This window comes from Schistocerca gregaria, chromosome 8 (assembly GCF_023897955.1).
Source record: "Schistocerca gregaria isolate iqSchGreg1 chromosome 8, iqSchGreg1.2, whole genome shotgun sequence".
Lineage (NCBI taxonomy): Eukaryota > Metazoa > Arthropoda > Insecta > Orthoptera > Acrididae > Schistocerca > Schistocerca gregaria.
Window position 1 is genome coordinate 281670895 of NC_064927.1, and position 23415 is coordinate 281694309.

The 23415-nt window shown below is 37.2% G+C and overlaps 1 protein-coding gene across 1 annotated transcript in view; it reads right to left on the minus strand.

The window, feature by feature from the left end:
* Positions 1 to 12938: 12938 nt before the first annotated feature.
* LOC126284775 (uncharacterized) overlaps positions 12939 to 23415 on the minus strand; it is a 652584-nt gene continuing 642107 nt past the window's right edge. Inside the window, exon 9 of the mRNA XM_049983936.1 lies at positions 12939 to 14409. Within this exon, the coding sequence (XP_049839893.1) occupies positions 13485 to 14409 (925 nt within the window). The 3' untranslated portion in view covers positions 12939 to 13484. The remainder of the gene's footprint in view (positions 14410 to 23415) is intronic.

The following is a 23415-nucleotide window of genomic DNA, read 5'->3' on the forward strand; positions in this document are numbered from 1 at the left end:
TCACCTTTCTCATTTTTTCCTGCATTATTATTTATTTTATTGTATGTTTATTTAAATTTATTTATTTACGTACATCAGTTAATTTCTTTGTTGCCTTCTAATTTGTATTTTCTTCTCTCACTTCAAACTGCCTATTCATTTCACTTCTCGTTTCTCTTCCTCGTAATCCAGTTTTACTTCTCACTTGGTAAGCTGTGCTTGCTATTCGGTTCTCTCTGATACCTCCTCCTCCATCTTTGTCTCCCCTCTTATGCACAACATGAGATCTGAGTGATTTTCCACTGTTTTCTAAGCTTCCCCATCCAATCCCTCTTTCCTCCCACAGAAAGGAATTAATAGTTACAGAATGTAGAGTTTTTTTGTACCTTTAAATGTATATATTAGCGGAATTGGAATTTTGGCTGCTTAAGATACATTCTGTCCAACTATTCTTTATATTTTATAGTTTATAGTTTTCTCCCTTCTCATATGTTATACATCATTTGGCACATCAACCATAGCTGTAACAAACATGAAACAGGGTACCTCCACTCACAATGGCAAGTAATCAAATATATGCATTTTCCAAAACACTCATGAATACAGAATTAAACTGATTAGTCTATTAAAACATGACAAACATTTAAAAAGAATAATTGTTCAGTTATCAAAATTTGTAATACTAATGATTATGCAATTCATCCATAAAATTTCCTGTCTTTCACATTTGGAAAATTATGCTCACTTTTTTCCTACAACAGATTCTATTATGCGGGTAATCACTTCTTTATTTAAAGAAACAGTGTTTCTACCAACCTGAAGTTTTTAACCAGAGAAGTGAGAAAAATCACTTGTGGCAGAATCAAAAGTATAAGGCAGTTGAAAAATCAATCCAGTGCCAACTGTTGCCTTTGTTACTATTTTCATTGCTTCTGTGTGGCCGGTATATGTATCCTAATGAAAAAGAAGCACATCCTCATGTGCTAATTAAGGGTTGTTTTTAAACAATATGTTCCCAATTATTCAACAGTCAGGCATCTGTTTATTATACAGTAGTAATTCTAAAATCAGTGGTTATTAATATTCTGGCTTGAAAATGTTTTTCTGTTGTGTACTCTCACAATAACTTGTATATTGTTTGGACTCTTGGAAAGTTATGGATCCAAAGTGCAGGGTTTATCCCAAAAATAAGTTGAATAATCCAGGAGAACAAGTTATTGAAAATAAAAATACAAATGTTTACCATTCTTCAAAATAGCACCCTTGGGTGTCAATACACTTTTATTAGCGATTTTGCCATCTCTGATAGGAACCTCCTTCAGACACCTCATCACCGTGACTTTAAAAGGATCTACCATCCCAAACCAATGACCGTTTAAGCTTCTCTTTATTCAAGGAAACAAAAAAAAAGTCTTCTGTATGGCGGCTGGGGCAGTGTTGCCACACCATGCCTGGTCGGGAATACACTAACAATCAAGGAGGTATGAGACAATGCATTGCTGTGATGGAATCGCCATTTTCCACTGATCTGCTTCCTGGTGTGAAGCACCCTGTTTCAGAGTCTTTCAAGGTCTTCATGTAAAACTTGCTGTTGACAGTTTATCCCTGTGGCACGAACTATGAGCGGACAATGCCTCTGGGATCGAAAAAGGCAAAGGGCATTACCTGCAATTGAAATTTCAACATTCTTGCTTTTTTGGCTCATTAACATTGTGACTGTCATGGAGCCTGACATAACAGGGAATGTAATGGCATTTTGCTGTTCAGTGAATCATGGCATTTGGATCTCCCAGTGCGTCACTCGAAGGCAGGTATATACCATGAACAATCTGCTCTGGGCAACGGCCAGCAGGGAACTGTCAAGGGCTATGTTGGCCACACTAGTCACAATGTTGCAACCTTCCAAGTTGGCAGAAAAATCATTCCACTTACTTTCCAGACACACTCTGTAAAAAAAAAAAAAAGACCAATTTCCACAAAAATTTTGTGGATTTCACTATTACATGTTAGTAATTTTGGTACACAGACTGCAGAAACCTTCTCTTGTGCAGGATATGCAAAATATCCTGCTATGCCTACCATTACCACTTTTTTGGAATCAAAATGATTCACCCAATAGGTGGAATTGAGAGGGTGCCAAAGCTGAAGAACAGACAGAATGTTCTAATCTCCTTTGCATGGCATGATACAAGCCATAACCCTTCCCAGTCAGTGAAATTGGCCATCTCATGAGCTGTATGTGGAAGTAATATGTTACCAGACTCTTGAAACATACTCCTTGAATTTCAGCAGTAAATCTCTCTGTGATGCACAGCAGTTATCTTGTAAAGGGTCCAGCAGAAAGAACACGCTTATTAGTGAATCTAAGAAAAATGAAACTAAGTAAGATAGGAGACTTTTATTATCTATAAACACACAATTTTGTTTAGGAATACCCAATATTAATATGTTTTAAACAATATGTCACTCAAGTGCCTGCCTCTATTGTTGATGCATTGGTTGAGCCATTTTCTGAAGCTGTTCATTACTCTGTGAGTCATGTTGGGTATGGATGCTTCAACTTCTTGAGTTATTATATCCTTGAAGGTTTCTAAAGTTTGAGAGCAATATTGGTACACATTGGATTTTAGATAGCCCCACAGAAAAAAATTACAAGGTGTCAAGTCTGATGAATGTGGTGGCCACCCAGTATCACCACACAAAGAAATTGTGTGTCTAGGAAACTTTTCCCTCACTAGTGCCAGTGATGGAGGTGTTGTATGGGCTGTAGCACAATCTTGTTGTAACCATACGTTCTCAAGGTCATCAAACTGTTCACCTAGTTTTCACTGTAGGAAGTCACAGAGCGTGGTACAGTACAGACTGCTGTTTACAGTAACACACACTTCATTTGCTTCACAAAAATATGGACCAATCACACAAAAATTAAAAACAGCGCACCACTCTGTTACTTCGGAACTATGGAGTGGTTGTTGATGGAGATCCTGGGGGTTGTTTTCAGGCTAGTACCTGCAATTTTGTTTGTTTACTGTAGCTGACAGAAAAGACAAAAATGTCTCTCATCTGAAAAAAAATCATGACACCTTCTTGATGAACATTCTGAAGCATGTCTCCACACAATCTTGTATGGACTTTATAATCTCTTCCACTCAGTTTTTTGACCAAAACAGTCTTGTAGGGATGCATTTTCAAACCTGAGTGCAAGATTCTCCTTACACTTCAATCAGATAATCATAAGTCTAATATGTACTTTCTTGTGGAACATTGAGGAGATTATTGAACTGAATCTCTCTCAGCAGCAACATTTTTGGAACCTGTAGCAGTCTGTTTCGAACCTTGGGGTTTACATTTTAATTCAGAATGGATCTCTCGAAAATTCAAAACCCAAGAATAAACGTTTTTCTTATTGGGAACAGAGTCTCGTTGACCAAGCGCGAAGCAAATACAGAAGCCAAGTTGAGTAGCTAATGGCACTCTGCCTTTTTGAATACACTGCAATGTTCATCTGACCAAGCCATGGCATACATTGAAAACAACACATATGTAGTAAGTCAAGGACACGTCTCCATCACTTTACTCTGTCATTGCATACTGCCTCTCAAATCAGTATGTTCTTTCTGCTGCACCCTGTAACTTCTGCCACTGGAGCTCAATGTGCACCTCCATGATCTTCACATTTCCTAAATAAACTCATGATGCATCATGTCAATATTCTTTGGCCCTTCTCTACCTCTTCTATTAGTTCTATCTGCTGAGGATCTCACACCAACTGACAGTATTCAATAATCAGTCGAAATGGAGTTCTGTAAGGCAAGTTACATTTTCTTAGGATGTTACCAATGAGGTTCAGGATGGCGTCTGCTGTTCTTGAAACCATGCTTAATCAGAAAACAAAAAGCAGCTCAAGCTTAACCTCCTGTGTTGCACAAATTGCAATAGCCAGTTGCAGTACTGATAAAAGGCAACAGCATCTGAATCAGTCTGTGATTGCACAACCAAAAGTAGAATCTGAAAATTTAGCATCTATTTTTGGCAAAATTTGCATCTGTTTTTTGTCAATGATCAGATATACATGTTGAAAAGTTTGTCACACTTCATGCCTGCAGATGAAGCCTTATTGCTTTGTAATTGACTGGAGAAAAATGGGTGAAGTGGAATGTTTCTGACTGGAATGTTTGCTTTTGCAAAAACTTCAACAATTTTCCAAAACATTCTTTGCTTCTTTGTTTTGGCTCTATTTAAGTTTTCAGTAAGTGATTGGTTCTCTCAGAAGCAGCACGATTTTCATGCCTTTGATGTAAGTGCTTTCCCATTATCATTCTTCTTTTCCCGCCCAGTTCAATAATTACAAAATATGTTAGAGTACTGATTTAGACTTTACATGGGAATTCATATCCACGCAACCAATATTTGACAGTGCTACAGATAGAACCAACATGGTCCCCTGGAAATAACTCTATTTGCATGTTTGAGGAACACTTTTGGCAGGGTCAAAATACATTACCAAGTTTTGTTTGCCAGAGTGCGGAGAGTATAAAACGGCAGTTGACCACAAGCATAAACAAAGTAGAATTGTTACACCCAGAAGGAAGAGGAGCAATGTGAGGAAACAAGTCCTTTCACAGGGCAGCCATTATACAAGTGTGTTCTGTTTTTCTGGAAAAGCAGAACTTGATATGGTTATAGGGATCACAGATCCCTCCTGGTATTTGGTAGTTGTAATCACGTTCCTTGATGGACAAGGATTAGTTTCTTCACTCATTTCAAAATAAGAGAAGAAAACAATGCACATTGCAAAGCATTCATTAACAGTTATTGTGCAATTGCTTACTGATGCTGCCAGTATCTTAAAACAAGGTGGTTAAGGCTCAAGTTCAACCACAGTTCAAAACACCAGCCACTTCAAACTGTCATGTTAAAGTTCTCCACTGGCTCCAAAAGCTTGCTTAATTGTAATCTTTTATGCATGTGTTCTGCCAGCGCTTGGTGAGTAGATTCTTTTTATCCATCTAATTACATTTTTTTGACAAAAATTGATTGTTTTTATTGTTAAAGAACTAAGTTTGTCTGCTAGCCAAATTTCAAAAGTCAGTATAACGTGGGCACTGCAATGTTCCACAAGAACGCACATATTAGCCTTATGATTATCTGATTGAAGTGTGAGAAGAATCTTGCATTGAGGTTTGAAAATACATCCCTACAACACTGTGTTGGTTCAAGTATCTGTCTCTTTGATAGTGTAAGTTTTGCCGGTTATCGGGCTGGTATAGGTGGCGGTGGTGTAGCATCGCGGGTTAATCTGCGACCGCTGTTTTTTCCAATACGTTTTGTTGCATTATGACAAACTGTATTGGAAGCCTGCAGTATAGCAGCATCCAGCGGCGGCCGACTTGTGGCCTACCGATTGTGTCATCAACCACCTGCCCTTCTGCCCAAGCGTGTGAATGCTTTTGTGTGCCACATATAGAGTCCAATTATTCACCTCACCTTAGAAACAAGATAACTATGTTAAATATCATGTTTTATTCCAAAAGTGGTACAGGACCTTTTGTTATTCAGACAAATAGCGTGTCAAAATTTGATACTGCTACCTATAATAACTTCGGAGATATGAAAAACCCATTAAAAAAGTACTTGACCAAAACAAACGAAAGGAAATTCAGATAGGAACCATAACAGTTTATATTTCTTTTGTTATTTGAAAACAGTAATAGCACTCTGTGTGCCAATTTATTTTTTATAAAGATTTTCAATTCTAAACTTTCGATAATCTTTCTTTTGTAATGAAAATAAGTTAATATTTAATTTTTATATTTTGTCTTAGGGTGGTGAGAGTGAATGTGAGTGCATATGGGAGACATGTGTAAAATTTCAAATTTATATGGTAATACACCTTACATTACCAGCAAGTGTTACGCCACCAGGGTGTCATGAAAATTGTAAATAGCAGCCATCCAGAAAGTCGGTAATGATATAATCAGTTTACTAAAGTTATCTCAAGATTAATTTTTGTTTAGTTTCAATTAATAAACATTATAGTAATAGTTTGCTTGTCGAAGTGATGCCAATGAGTCTGATGTAGTGATTGGCTCAGAACATTTTTGGTGCGAGTAAGATCTAGAATGTATGATCAGATTGCCTGGCCTTCTTGAACAGCCAATCGGAATTCAGTATGGTTCCAGTGCACTGCAAGATACTTAGGTCGTATCAGTAACTGGAGGGGAGGAGTCATGGACTAGCTTTTCAAACGCAAAGGTCATGTTAAATGTGACCGTCCATGAAATGTGTAAGATGAAGAAAAGTTCAGTCCTTCGCAGTCAGATGGATTTGAAATGGTAGATTTTCTTGGTACGAACATTTTGTAAAAGTTCGAGAGACACACATGTGACTTTTTGTACTCAGAAATTTCCAGATGGCGATGTTTTGCGTTTTACTTCAGAATATATTCAGCGCGCAATCTTTGTGAAAGAAATCCACTGAATGACTTATGTAAGAAATTAACATTATGTGTAGAAAGTAACTGTATATTCAAGTGATTATTTCTGGAACGGACTTAGGAGAATTCTGGGAACTTATAATAGCAGTTTTGCATATTAAATGTGGGATGATGACATGTTTCAGCAAAGAAAGTAAAACCTACTTTTACCAGATTTCCGAACTTTCAAAGAGGATCAGGACTCCGTTTTTCCACCTGAAAATATATTATGAATATTTAAAGGAACAATTATAACGAGATTTACACAGCCTCAGTAATTGTAGATATTAGGTGCTGTTTTCATCCCCCCCTCAGGGTAGCCGAGGGCACTAACACGCTTCTTCCTGGACTCAGGTAGGTGCATGCCCCAGATTGAATCTGCCCAGCGGATTAACGATGAGGGCCGGTGTGCCGGCCAGCCTGGATGTGGTTTTTAGGTGGTTTTCCACATCCTGCAAGGCAAATACTGGGCTGGTCCCACATTCCACCTCACACAGCTCGCTCGCATCTGACCACATTCACACTATTCCATGGATTATACTAGATGCAGACAGTTGGGGTACACTAATTCCTTCCCGGAGGGGTACGTAGTGGAGACAGGAAGAGTGTCTGCCATCTCTTCAAATTAACATGCTACATCCAATTAACCAGCAGACCCTGCCAGTTAGGATTAATGCTTAGGAGAGGGGGGGGGGGGGAGATGCTGTTTTCATCAATGATGCTTTTTCATCATCCCTTGTAAATATCTACGTTGCAGACTGAAGGGACACTGAGCAAATGTTGATCAGAGGTAGGTGAATATCAATTTGTAGCTTGCTTCAGTGACAGTGGACTAAGAGACAGTTCTGTCACAGTGGCAGGGTGCATAAGGCAAGTCTTGCAGTGGGGATGGTCACAGGAGTAGGAGCCATAGGGTAGGAGATGGGTGCAGGAGCAGCATAGGGTCTGACAAGAATATTGAGGAGATTTAGGGGAGGGGGGGGGGGGGGAGACAAAACGTTATTTTAGGTGTGGTGGGAAGAATCTCAGACAGAATGTATCTCATTTCAGGGCATGATTTTAAGGAGTTGTGGCCTTGTCGAAGTAGCTGATTAATAGTACCAGGTTTGGATGTGAACGGCTGGGAAATCTGCTTTTGAACGAGGCTGGTGGGGTAATTACGTCCAGTGAAGGCTGAGGTGAGAATGATGGTGTATTGGTGTAAGGTGTCTGCATCCAAACAAATACATTTACCTTGAATGCCAAGGCTGCATGGCAGGGAACGTTTAATGCATTAAGCAGTAATCTCTGCCTTGCATATTACCCTGTCTTCCACCTTTGAGCTCTCAGGTTTTCAAATCTCATCCAATGCAGTCTCCAACAATCCTTCTTATCCCAACCGGTAAGTCTCCCCTGAACTGCAGTTCTGGATGACTTTGTCAAATCTATCCGTTTTCCTAGACCTCTCCAGTCCTTTTCCATCACCCCTCTTTCTTCCCCATCAACCCTTCTGCCTGAGCTACTGGCTCCAAAAGCTTGTTTAATTGTAATCTTTTATGTGTGTGCTCTGTCACCACTTGGTGAGTACATCTTTATTATCTATCCACTTACCTAATATTAAAGGTTCCTTTGTACTGAGATGGTAGCTCCAATGGTTGATTCCTATGTTGCATTATGTGGCATGTATTTTGTACAGACCATTCAATGGCCAAAACTGGCATGACCCCAGAGCATTGATTGCACTAGTACAAAATTGCATGTGTGCACTTTTTATTTTGGAAACATGTTCTTACACACATTATCCTTAGAAACTGTGCTTCACTAGATGATTCTCAATAGCAGTAACCAAAAACTGAGTAAATTTTCAGTATTTATACATAAAAAATAAAGCTATTTTAAACTCTCGCACAAAAAAGAGTATCTGGATACTATTTACCTAATAGATGCTATTTCATAGTAATGTTGTGTTTTTGTATTTTGAGACAGAATTAGTGTCTGTCATATATTGTGAATTTTTCTGGTCCCTAAGCATTACTTTGTACAGTTTCAGTGTGTGTGTGCAGTTCTGTTAACATATACTGCTAATACTCTGATTTAAAATGCTGAATATTGCAACAATATTCTCTGAATTCTTTCCAAGGTTACTCCTATTTCACCTAGTTTAGCTAAAACCAATATAATGCCTAACAAAATGTGTATGCGGCCATATCACTTTGACTGTATGTGAAACACCCTGTGCTTTCAGCTATCAGAGAAAAAAAACTGACAGTATGTGAGAGTTGGCATGAAGCTGCCTCAGTAAATGGATGCGATTTTACATCAATTGAAAGTAAATTGTACATTGTTACAATCAATAAGAAAGAATAATATCTCTGGTATTTGAGGAGATAAATAAAAATACTAACATAATATTTAATTTAATTTACTTTTGAAGCTTTGCTTCTAATTATTGCATGCATTTGTAACAAATTTTAATATTTCAGTAAATTTCCTAAAGAGTATTATATATTTGATTCTTTCTTAATAAATCTTTTGCTGTTCCACATTACAACATTTAATTCTTTATTCACAGGAAGCTTTCATTCCTCACTTTACAAAGCAGCAGTTTAGCACCACAAGCAGTTACAACTAAATCAATTGCATTTTACTTAGAAGACAGTGAAAAAAGAAACTGCATCTATTTTTAAGAAAAAAGTCAAAGTAATGGACAACATATTTGTGTTTACAAATGAATAAAAGTTATCATCACAATATACATTTGTCTTCTCTCTCATTGAAAAAATCTGTAGTTGATGGACAAACGTAATCCACAGATTTTTTTCTTTGCACTAATGGACTACTAACTAGGGGAGTTAAAGAGGTATAACTCAATCCATAAGATATGCGAATGCCATAACCGGCATGGTAGTCTGAAACCAGAACAAGACACTCTGTGCAACTGTGAAATTTTTTTCCAAATTAATTTCAAATATCTAGCAACCATGATTTCAATAGTGGAGCCACTGGGAAAATGTAAAAGTCTATTCTTTTCAACATTTAATACTAAATCCAGCAACAATACCCCAAGAAACAGGAAAAAATATAAAGTTATAGTGTCTTTAAACAAAGACTAGAAAGGTGAATATATACCAGCCACTAAAAGAAATAAACTGTCTTATTACTCATAACAATGTGGCATAAAGCATATACATTTCATGATTTTAGAACCATGTCAGAATTTAGACAGATGAGAAATATGGGCAACTGGAAGAAAAGCACACAATGTGTGAAATATGTGATGAATCTTTCAGGTAATTTTATGTAGCAGATAGTGGTTAGAAATGAAACTGTCAGAACTATGTTTAGTCTCATGATTTTCAAAGCTATGATGGGGGTACCAATATGTTTTAACAAATCATTGTCAGCTCAGTAATGGAATGAACTTTTGAGTACATGTGACTGCACATTATAATTTATTTTACATGGGAAATTGATAGTTGTGAATTTCACAGCAGTGTTTCAGGTGAATAATAAATTATTTATTTCAGGAGAGAGAGAGAGAGAGAGAGAGAGAGAGAGAGAGAGAGAGAGAGAGAGAGAGAGAGAGAGAACAAAAATGACAGACTACTCAATGGATTGAGAACTTAATTGTGATGTACAGTCAAGGCTAAAATGACTATAAAACATAGTTCTGTTCACACAATTCTGATTCGTGTGCACTTGTAATTATGCATATACATAAATAAAGTTCTGATAAATAACAAATAAAACTTAATACATGCAGTTATAAATTTATAATACAAGTAAATAATATATACAAATATTTATGTTGCAGGTCAGTAAGAGGATTTTAAAAACTGAATCAAATCTGTGTTTTGTTAATTCAGTTTCTGTTTATAAACAATAGCATAAAACAAGGATCAGGTCAGGATTTTCTTTACAATAATTTTGTGAAATATATCAAATAAAATCATTTTCTCTTTATGATAAACATCTGCTTTCCCTAATCGAAAGCAAAATTTAATAACAATTTATTGCAATTTACATATTAAAAGTATATTGAGAAAGTGGCAATGTAATGCAAAAATTGAAATTTACTGTAGCTGCCAGGATTTCATGCAGTGCATTTCCTTCAACCAATATCAGATTTTTTATTTAAATTTGAGTCTTAGGTTTTGGGCCAACTTCTTGCTCAGTACAAAAGTACAGTAGTATGTGTAAAGCTTGTGAGGGAACTGACTGTCAGATTTTGAATTTTAAAGTAGAATTGTAATTATTTGAGTTTTTTAATGCTGACTTAGAATGAAATTAGCTCTCAAAAGATAACATGAATTATGCACTTAAACTGCCAAGAGAAGAAGAGTAATTGCAGTAGTCACATCATCTGCTGTACATTTTCTGTGAGGCATTTTCCTATAAAAATGAAGCAGTTGACAAGTATCAATAAACAGAGAGAGAGAGAGAGAGAGAGAGAGAGAGAGAGAGAGAGAGAGAGAGAGAGAGAGAGAGAGAGAGAGAGAGTGAGCACGCGCGCGCGTGTTTTGTCAGTTACAGCAGTACAAGTAATTGTAGACTTAAATATAAGCTTCAATTTGCAGTAAGTTATGTTAACTGCATCAGACTACCTTGTGCGTGTTTGCAAGCACGCCAATGGTAGAGTCTGCTTGCAATGACAATTATTTCATTTCATATTGCTGATTACAGACTGATGATATCACGGCAAAAACAGATGGCTTTCTTAGCAGAAGATGTCAGAAATGTTGTAAGTGAAAATGTACTGTTATATTATGGCAAGGACATTATTTATTCATGAGAGAGAGAGACACTTTTGTATCTGATGACTGGGACAGATCATAGCTGTTACTGTTATAATGTGCCACACTGCTGTGGAAAGAAAATAAACTGGAGCATTCATCAATAAGACCGAGCTGTCGTAATGCTTCCACTTACAGTATTTAATCAACATTATTGCTACTTAGACAATCCAAATATAAAATTAGTAATAAAAAGGACATAGTTCAGAAGAGATATTTATGAGAGGGCACTCACATCTTCTAGCGCTGTGTATGTAGTTTCTCAGTCACATTTCACATAGGAAAATCAACAACAGGTGCTAATTTGTAGTGTACTTAATAGCATAGTGACATTAAATAATGTAATTTTCTTATGACATGGCAATTTGTTCATTAAATTTCAATAATCTATGTGCATTCTGACTGTGTGAAAAACTCTAATGCATTTCCTTGTTTAGGCCTTTGTTGATAATCTTTGTTTGCACATCAAAATTCCTGTTTGCAGTCTCTTGCACTGTTACTACAAATCTCTTCTACAACCTTTTTAGGCTCTTTTCCATTTCAAATTTTTCTGGGCATTACACCAAGAGTTTGAGATTACAGTTTATACCTTTTCAGCCTTATACCCTAAACAATATATACCCCAAAGAGATACAATATACTTCTCCATTCACTTGGCATGTTATTGTGCCATGTATTTTCCTGCAACACGCACTGAACCTGATAGCTATGTCTGACAAATAACCTTTCACTCAGGACTACCTGTGTCTTCCTGTTGTAATTCTCCTTAAAATTTTGAAAAACCCCACACTTAAGTAGAAAAATCTTATTACTGGCTTTAAAAATCAACTGAAACAACTAAACGCACAGTTTCAGTTGTCATCTAAGTGACAATTTGTCATTAACTAAGACTTCATTCCCAGTTCCCATTTCTGTTCACTAGGGAATTTACTGTTTATTAAAATTTGATGTATCTAACAAATTAATGTAACCTTTAGATATATTGGGCATCCAATCAGATTTGAATATCAGATTTCATCATTTACCTGACAAGCTAAAGCTGTGGTGGAGGCACACAAAGAGCTGCTAAAACAGAATGAACTTTACCACTTTGTAATTGTTATACAAACGTTTCTGTAAGGGCAACAGTACTGACCAGTAACAGAGCACCAAGTAATCACTCTTTCAGTGTCCATATGAAAATAACGTAAGAACACTATTCAATACAAATGAGCTACAGGAGATACACAAAAACCTGTATTAAATAAAAATTAACAAATATATCCTATTTACAAAATTTAGTGCTGTATAATCACACCTTACATCATTTTACCTACAAGAGAGAAAGATAAATGTTTATATTTAAGAGAAGAATTACATGAGACGTATTGCATAGTTTTATATAATGTGCTACATGCAAATCTCAAACACTATTTCTCAATCAGATAGCAAAACCTGATTTATTTTTCAATGACTTAACCTGCTATTCAACTGATACACTGCTTTTGCCAAATGCATTGAATGCAAATGCAATAATGCTTTGCAAGAAAGTTTGGCCAAGAAAATGTTCTCTCAAAAATTTGTATCATGTGAGAAATAGAAACTGAGAGTTACACAACTTGCATTTACTTACTTTTACTTCACAATGAACAAAGGTATTGCTAAAATTGCTCCATTCAGTAGAAACCACAGAAGATATAAAATGAATAACTGCAACCTTAAAACAACTGCAGTTGATGAAACAACATTAACACTTTATTCAAAAGGTCTGCTTAGTTTCTAGTTCCTCAAGGATCATTTAAAGGCTAATGACATATGTAACACAAGAGTAAAAGTACAAAATATGTAGATATTAAGTGTGCAAACACATTATTGTACATCCCACAGAGTTACAATTCTTAATCTTGCTATGACTGTATCCAAAATATATTTAATCAGAGAAGCTTCTAAAGCAGTTGTACTTCAACAATTGCCTTCAAGTGAGACAAATGGAATGAAAATAAGTATTATAATCCTAACATACTGTGGTAATATGTACTATTATGTTTTTTAAAAATGTCATGGAAAATAAGGTTCAGCTGCTTGAAATGGAGGGAGGAATGCATTTTCAAATAGTTGCTAGCACACAGCATATGTTATTCTACAGAACGGAAGTTCTGAAACTAGATTCACCGCACCCTCCATAGGTTCAGCAGGGTAGATGTGGCAGTGGATGGACACCATGGACGGGGTGTAGCATATGCTATGCTCAGTCAAAATTCACATTTCTGTGAGTTGTGTCAAACTGGAGTACCAAAATCAGGGTCACCAAAGCTGTCAGTACCCACAGAGCGAGAAGATCCACTAACTGAAGGAGGAGAGATGTCTTGTGCAAGGCGTTGTGCCCTCCCACTTCTGTGACCAGTATCTGCAAACTTTGTCACCCCTGTACTACTCCTACCAGTTCTTTGTCCATGGGTTTCCACAACAGAAGTCCCTGCTGAACGCTTTTTGTGCCCTCGAGTCTTTTGACTTTCCCTAGATTTGCTTCGGCACTTTTCAGATATCAAACTTGATGTGTCACCAGGAGATTGATCACTTGTTGAATCTATACTAGAGGTCTTCTTAATTTTTGCAGAATGTCTCTGCACATCATCATGTTTGGCACCAGTGGTAGCAGTATTCTCTAAACTGTTCTTATTTGAATCAAGAATAACACTTCCTAGTGAAACACTGTCTACTGCATCAGATGAAATGTGGTTTTTTGTGTCTGGTGATGCAGAGGGATTAGGGAATGTGTTTCCAAATATATGTTGTAATGTGGTGACACCAATGTTCATCAAGTTGTACTTGTCATCTTCATTAGTGACAGACTGTCTGTTATTATTATTGTTTGGAGTTGATGGAACAGAGATGCTTGTGTCACTATCTTTGTAGTAATTTTGGCCTGTGTGGTCTTTAATAGGACTCCTGACCAATGAATCTTCACTCACAGATGATCTGCCATCTGTTGAAACTTGCATTGGTGAGTATGGAGAAGGATCCATGTTCACAGCAGAGAAATTTGTATCTGAGTGGCTAGGAGAATTTGTGGAACAGCTAACAGCAAAAGAAGATGAAAGCTGTTCTGCAAAGCCAGCTTCATGCTCTCCAGCAGAATGTGGCTCAAGCTGTTCCTTTTCATTCATCAATGGACTTCCCGGGATGCTGCAGTCTGAGTAATTCCTGGAAACATAATTAATTCCCCTTATCAGGCTAGCACAACTGGAGTTCAATTATTTAAGTAAAAATGATAAATAAACTGTTTATTATCACAAAAGCTGCTTCTGCATTTGCTGCAATGAATGACAACACTTTTAACAAATTTTGTTTGTAGTTCACTGTTGAAGATTTTTTTAGGTTTATTCATTGTGTTCCAAAGGAATCATCATGAGATGAAACATTTAAGGAGGTGATGTAAGTGAAGCTATATATTAGACAGGGAGAAGTAGCTGTCAAACTACTCATGGAAGCTATATTAATTATTCACTAATAAGGGAATGGTCCAACCTGACATGTTGAAACCTACACTGAAATTTTTCACGTGGGGAAAAAATACACTGAAAGGAATGCACTGTCAAAATTCTCACTGCTAAGGCACACTAAGTTTTTGTTCTTTTTTATTTTATTTGCTTTTTATGTTGAATATTGTCAAATTCACAGCTCACCTGGTGGCTGGAGAAGTATACACCTGCTGTAGCTATAGCCAATAGTGCACATCCACCAGACAGTGGGCACAATGCGATCATAATTTGTAAAGTGAGTTTCATTTTCCACCGATATTTTTATTGACACAGTCATTCACAGTTACTATTCACTCAAATTTGTAACTCATTTAATATTCATAATGATTAGCAGTTGTCTCTGCAACATCACTAAGTGTTAACAATGGGCGTGAAACTGAATTAATTCTTTTTGTTTTCTTCATATATTTTTGCTAATATCATCTGTCGTTATGCAGGTTCCAGAGTTTCACAGTAATGTGGTATCCAATTAATATTTCCAACATTACAAAATAGATGCAACAAAATGAAACTTGCAAAAGTGTGAAAGTTTTCGAACTGATTATGAGAGTTAATGCACCATTCCTAAAACAATTCTATAAGACTAGGCACTCCAAATTGCACGTGAGATGAAAATTACTGATGTCCAGATTTCTTTGACACGGTTAAGCAGATTCAGAAAATTAAGCAGAAATTAAGTTGCAAAATTATGAACTGCAAAGATGTACAGGTGATGTCATTAATAGGCAATACTACAGACAAATTCATAGCTTTTTGTTATTCCTTAAAATGCTGTGTATAAAGCCATCCAGTAATTTTTTCCCCCAATTTGCATGCAGTTCTTGCACAAAAAAAGACAATTTCACTTGTGCAAATGCCACATTCGTATACAACAATATCAGTGATAAGTATCAAAAGATTACTGTTACTGCAGCTTTATCTCTGTCTTCAAGAAGCTCAAGGCAGCTTAGGGCTGACAATTCAAAAGCCTGCTTAGCTGCAAAAATCTTGTAATCTACCTAGCAAACTTTGAAAAAATCAGAGGAATAATTTTACATCTAAAGCACCTACTTACCAGCTGCAGAAAATAGTCATTGCTTTTGGTGGATTCTTAAGGACGATAAAGACAAAACTGTTAATGTAATTCAGATTCAGCCCTCCATAATGAAATTTGACAGCTTTAACCATTCTTCTGAAAATTTTTGGACAGTATAATTTCCAAAAGGTCTTTGTCATTTCAGATTATCAACAGAACAGTGCTGTTAAACTTCCAACAATTGTGCACTGTTAGTCTGCATCATCTATCTAAAACTAAATTCCATTTAAACTGGCCTTGAAGGCCCAATGAACGGAACCAACTTGATGGCGTTTTATGAATTTTACCAAATATACCTGGTACACAGCACAATATGCATAAGAACAGCCAAAACTGTTCCTTTCTCCATCCCAATCCTGTCTAAATAAAACTTGTAATTACTTTGAAGTGCCTGAATGCATTAATTTTTCTTTTATCAAGTGTGCTGTGTGTAGGGAAAATGTCTGGTTTAGCCATCCAATAGATGCTTTGTATTTTTGAGACTATCTCAGGGAATAAATAAGGAACTGTTTCAGTGTCAGTAAAATATACATTATTTAAAAATCATTATAAGAATTGTACTACAGGAATTGTTATAAATTTTACATGTCAACAAATTAAAGTTAATTAATACAGTGTGTCAGTTTTGTCTCTTCTACTGATCACTTGTGTAATAATCATGTAGTTACAAAAAGTTGACAATGTGAGACATTTTAGGTATGTGCTTAATATTCACATATGTACATTTTTGACTTATGCTATACTGCATTATATTGTCTGGTCATGGCTGTGTCTGCTTATTAATTGATCCATGCACTAGGCAGCAAGGGCTGCACAAAATTCTGTTATCAGCAGTTCTTTGTGTGACAAAACTGGGCAATATTTTTTTTTTCTTTTTAAATGCTTGCATTGTGTCTTTAAAATTTTGACAGTGCATTTCTTTCAATGAAAACTTTCATGTTAGGTTGGACATTTCCTTGCAAGTTTAATGGTAACATACTACGTTGGACTCCTGTTTGAAAAGACCCTACAAATGGACATTTATACAATTACCCACAAAGATGCATTTTAACAGGCTACTGTTTAAGGTATTTTCATAGCTGCTGTTAATTCACTATTGCTTCCTTAACAATCATATAAGTGCGTAATCATCAACGAATAACAGCAAAATTGTACACTGGAAAACTGGTGGTATTATTACTACCTGGGAATCCAAGAATGTAAAGAATTTGTACGACATTTGACTGATATAACACTTATTAAAGCATTACAGTTATTAACATCCTAAAAAAAGTGAGGCCTACTTACTAGAGAATCTCTTAAACATAGCTGTTTAATCCTCAAATAAAAATACTCAGATGGCTAGTATGAGATGTTTTTAACCTACTTTTACATGTATATAGGTTCCTAAATTACTGCATTAAGTCTGTAGCCAACTGCCAAAGTATTTTGCACCCAAAAAATGAATCCCCCATTCTGAATCCAATACAGGGAAAAACAGTTTACAAGGAAATTGCTTTTGTTTTCTATTATATTATCTGCAAGGAACTCTTTGAAAAACAGCCAGCTAATCTTTATCCTGGTAAAAGTAGCCTCTGAATTGTCAAATTATTTAAGTGGTGCTCATACCAATAATTTTAGAGTCAACATCTATAAGCAGTTCACTAACTTTAACAACTCTTATATTTTGATGAAATATGCTAATTCCTTCTCTACTTGGAAACATGAAGTCCTCTAAAGGTGATTCCTTAGATAATGTTTGAGAAAGGAAGGAATTGGTTTTTAATATCACATTGATAATGAGACCTTTAGAGACAGAGCACAAGCTTGCATTAGGGAAGGCAATTGGCTGTGTCCTTTCAAAGCAGTAATCTTAGCATTTGCTTTAAGTAATTTAGAAAAAACCTAAATGTGGATGGCCAGAGTAGGATCTGAAGCACAACCATCCTCAATGTGAGTCTAATGTCTTACTACTGCTTGGTGTAATGTCTGGCCTCCACCAATATTGCTATAAACAGCAGTTTTATGTATTTGATACATTAAGTATGAAGATAAATAAACTAATAAATGTTTCAAATGGCTCTGAGCACTATGGGACTTAATAACATCAGAGGTCATCAGTCCCCTAGAACTTAGAACTACTTAAACCTAACTAACCTAAGGACATCACACACATCCATGCCCGAGGCAGGATTCGAACCTGCGACTGTAGCAGTCGCGCGGTTCCGGACTGAAGCGTCTAGAACCGCTTGGCCACTGTGGCCGCCAATAAATTAATAAGTGAGCAGTATATTTTTCGTTTTTACATTATTGGCAGTAATTCACTTGTAACATGTGGCTTTCTGTTTCTCTTCCAGAAGTCAAACCAAAGGTCTCTTAGCAAGTTCTCAGGAATACAAACCAGGCTGTTATTGACTTTAAAAAAAGACTATACATTCAATTTAGACATCATGAAATAAAAGACTTATTCTCTTTCATCCACTCTGTGCGGCTGAATTGCTTCTTTCCCACTCACCCTGGTGTCTGAAACGCACCCGATGTCTATGACCTTCCTGCATTTCCATAGTACCATACTTTTGTAGCCTTCCAGAAATTCCTCACCTCCAACCTTTTGTTGTCTTCATTCACAGGTTCCAAACTGTTTCCAACCTGACTGTCTTTTAAGTAATCAGTCTACTGACTGCTTTGAGTAGTATACCACAAATTCCTCTCATGTGCCAACTTTTTAATCTCAGAGTATCGCTTTTAGTCTACATCATCAATTATTTACTGGATATATTCCATTATCTGTCTCCCTCTACAGTTTTTGCCCTCTACAGGTTCCCTTATATCATACAAGTTATGCCATGATGTCTTAACACATGCCCTATCATCCTTGTCACTGTTATCCTTTGGTTGTTTTCCTCACCGATTCTATGGAGAACCCCCCTTTCCTTACATTCTCAGTTCACCTAAGTTTCAACACTCTTCTGTAGCACCACATCTCAAATGCTTCTATTCTGTTCTAGTCTGGTTTTCCCACAGCCCGTCTTTCACATTGTAATGATTCATTCTGCTCCTCCGTTTTAGACAGGTACGTGCCAAGTAAAACTGTGAGGGAAGGGAAAAACCCACCGTGGTTCAACAACAAAGTTAGGAAACTACTGCGAAAGCAAACAGAGCTCCACTGCAAGTTTAAATGCAGCCAAAACCTCCCAGACAAACAGAAGCTAAATGATGTCAAAGTTAGCGTAAGGAGGGCTACGCATGAAGCGTTCAGTGAATTCGAAAGTAAAATTCTATGTACCGACTTGACAGAAAATCCTACGAAGTTCTGGTCTTACGTTAAATCAGTAAGTGGCTTGAAACAGCATATCCAGACACTCTGGGATGATGATGGCATTGAAACAGAGGATGACACGCGTAAAGCTGAAATACTAAACACTTTTTTCCAAAGCTGTTTCACAGAGGAAGACCGCACTGCAGTTCCTTCTCTAAATCCTCGCACAAACGAAAAAATGGCCGACATTGAAATAAGAGTCGAAGGAATAGAAAAGCAACTGAAATCACTCAACAGAAGAAAGTCCACTGGACCTGATGGGATACCAATTTGATTCTACACAGAGTACACTAAACACCTTGCCCCCCCCCCCCCCCCCCCCTTCTAACAGCCGTGTACCGCAAGTCTCTAGAGGAACGGAAGATTACAAATGATTGGAAAAGAGCACAGGTAGTCCCAGTCTTCAAGAAGGGTCATCGAGCAGATGTGCAAAACTATAGGCCTATATCTCTCACATCGATCTGTTGTAGAATTTTAGAACATGTTTTTTGCTCGAGTATCATGTCGTTTTTGGAAACCCAGAATCTACTCTGTAGGAATCAACATGGATTCCAGAAACAGCAATTGTGTGAGACCCAACTCGCTTTATTTGTTCATGAGACCCAGAAAATATTACATACAGGCTCCCAGGTAGATGCCATCTTCCTTGACTTCCGGAAGGCGTTCGATACAGTTCCGCACTGTCATCTGATGAACAGAGTAAGAGCCTACGGAATATCGGACCAGCTGTGTGGCTGGATTGAAGAGTTTTTAGCAAACAGAACACAACATGTTGTTATCAATGGAGAGACATCTACAGACGTTAAAGTAACCTCTGGCGTGCCACAGGGGAGTGTTATGGGCCCATTGCTTTTCACAATATATATAAATGACCTAGTAGATAGTGTCGGAAGTTCTGTGCGGCTTTTTACGGATAATGCTGTAGTATACAGAAAAGTTGCAGCATTAGAAAATTGCAGCGAAATGCAGGAAGGTCTGCAGCGGATAGGCACTTGGTGCAGGGACTGGCAATTGACCAATGTGATGTTGCAGATACATAGAAAGAAGGATCCTTTATTGTAGGATTATATGATAGCGGAACAAACACTGGTAGCAGTTACTTCTGTAAAATATCTGGCAGTATGCGTGCGGAATGATTTGAAGTGGAATGATTATATAAAATTAATTGTTGGTAAGGCTGGTGCCAGGTTGAGATTCATTGGGAGAGTCCTTAGAAAATTTAGTCCATCAACAAAGGAGGTGGCTTACAAACCACTCGTTCAACTCGTTGCCCATCAGTGTGGGATCTGTACCAGGTCGGGTTGACAGAGGAGCTAGAGAAGATCCTAAGAAGGGCGGCGCGTTTCATCACAGGGTTATTTGGTAAGCGTGATAGCATTACGGAGATGTTTAGCAAACTCAAGTGGCAGATTCTGCAAGAGAGGCACTCTGCGTCACGGTGTAGCTTGCTGTCCAGGTTTTGAGAGGGTGTGTTTCTGCATGAGGTATCAAATATATTGCTTCCCCCTACTTATACCTCCTCCCGCAAACCATACGCGACTGGAACAATAAAGGGAGGTAATGACAGTGGCACGTGAAGTGCCCTCTGCCACACACCGTTGGATGGCTTGCAGAGTATAAATGTAGATGAAGATGTAGAAAATTACCTTTTACTTAAAGAGAGAGAGAGAGAAACAACCGATACCATGTATACTCTAAAATCTTGTATAGGTTAAAATTATCTCAGCTGTTTCATTAAAAGAATTCATATGATTTTGTATGTGATGTATTATATTTCAGGCTAAAAGGTATAAAAAGAAATTTATGTACGAGGGCATTTCAAAAAGTAAAGATACAATGGCTCTCAGTCCTTAAATAGAACATTTATTTAGAAAATGTCAGTTACATCCTATTAACTGCATTATTTATTATTTTTCGACATAATCACCCCCGTTATCCAAACATTTGTTAAGTTGGTGCACAAGCTTTTGTATCCCACAGTCATAGAAGGTTGCCGCCTGTTGTCAGAACCACATTTCAGATTCATCTTGGATCTCTTCATCGTCGTGGAATGATTTTCCACCAAGATGTGACTTCAGGTAAAGGAAGACATGGAAGTCAGTGGGCGCAAGGGTCCGGGCTGTATGGCGGATGGTCCAATACGTCCCATTTGAATTGTTTGAGTAGTGCTTTGGTTACGAGCGCTGCGCGAGGCTGAGCATTGTCATGAAGCAAGCGGACTCCACTTGTCAGCATTCCCCTGCATTTGTTTTGAATTGCCCTTCGAAGGCGTTTCAAAGTCTGGCAGCAGCATTAATTGTCATTCCAGGAGGCATAAATTCCAACAGAAGAATGCCTTGTCTGTCCCAAAAAACAGAAGCCACGATTTTCTTCGCTGAAATCGACGTTTTGCATTTCTTGGCTTTTGGTGAATTTGAATGGTGCCATTGCATTGATTGTTGCTTGGATTCAGGTGTATGGTTATAAACCCACGTCTCGTCACCTGTCACAATGTGATCAAGGAACTCACCAACTGCTTCAGCATAGCATGTGAGGAAGTCGAGTGCAAAGCCCATCCTTTTCTTTTTGTGTTCTTCCGTTAACAGTATTGGAACCCAGCGCGCACACAATTTCCTGTACCCTAACTTGACAATCACAACGTCATAAAGAGTTGTCACTGACCCGTCTGGTATGATCTGATGCAATGCTTTCAATGTGATACGTCTATTCGCATGAATTGCTTCCTCCGTTCTCCAAAGAAGGGCATCAAAGATCATAGATGGCCGACCTGTTCTTTGTTCGTCAGGAACATTGGTCCTACCTTCAGAGCAATGATGACACCATTTTGTTAGATTTTGTTGACTCATAATTTTCCCATAAACAGAAACAATTTCTTTGTGAATATCCACTGGTCGCTGACCTTTTTGCATGAAGACAACGTATGATGGAGCGCACTTCGCATTTGGCGGGATTCTTAATTGGCGCAGCCATTTTAAACATGACCTACTCCAACCAGAAGCAACATTCAACTGCCGAACGACTGCAAGGAGAAAGCTAACGGTTCAAGGTTGACACCAGTGTTGCCAACTTGCTCGCAAAACTCTTCTGTTCCTCTGGCGTACGGTATATCTTTACTTTCCGAAATACCCCCGTATAACATTGATATGTACTAACAGTTAAAATTATGCTTCTTTTAAAAAATATTTGAAATTACAAAATTTGTGGCATATTTAAAATTCATATTATTAATTGTGCAGTCAAACACTAATTATTAAATTTGTTTGTGTATTAATTTATGAAATAATGATATAATTTTGGAGAAAGTTTGTAAACTCTCTTACTTTGTTAACTCTCTGGAAAGTATGAGTACTGCAAAATGTAAGTAGTGGTGGGCATGCCTCTGATGGAAATGCATATTTTTGCTTGTCAACAACAATGTAATTATTGGTTTTCTTGAATATGGAAATTGTAAATTCAGTGTGACTTAGAAGAATGGAATAAAATAAAAGGATGTTCATAGCAACAGGCAGTTCTTCAGCAGTTACTATGTCATCACAAACGTAAGAAATCGAAATTTTCAGCTGCAAGAAAGTATTCTTAGACAAGACTTTGAACGATCTACAACAACAATGAGATAATCAAGATCAGTAAAACGCTCTTCTTTTGTAATCTTACTCCTCTCATAATTTGCAAAAAATTGTGCAGAAAATTATAACTTTAATGGTGATGTGTGGGAAGGTAAGATTACAATATCCATACAATGCTGTACTCCAAACGTACATTCTTACAAATATCTTCCTAAATTAAGGCCTATGTTTGATACAAGTACATTTCTCTTGGCCAGGAATGCCCTTTTTGCCAGTGCTAGTCTGCTTTTATGTCTATCTTGCTCTGACCATCCTGGGTTATTCTTCTGCTTAGGTAACATTCCTGAACTTCATCTACTTCGTGATCAACACTGTAAGTTTCTCACTCTTCTCATTTCTGCTACTTCTAATTACTTTCATCTTTCTTCAATTTACCCTCAATCCATATTTGGCACTCATTAGATTCCGCATTTCATTCAACAGCGCCTGTAATTCTTCTTCGTATTCTTTGAGATTAACCATGTCATCAGCAGATCATCTTATTGATAACCTTTCACCTTGAATATTAATGGCACTCTCAAACTTTTCTTTTATTTCCACCCTAACTTCTTTGATGAACAGGTTGAACAGTAGGGGCAAAACACTACATCACTCTCTTACCCATTTTTAACTAAAGCACTTCATTCTTGGTCTTCCAGTCTTGTTGTTCACTCTTGGTTCCTGCACACG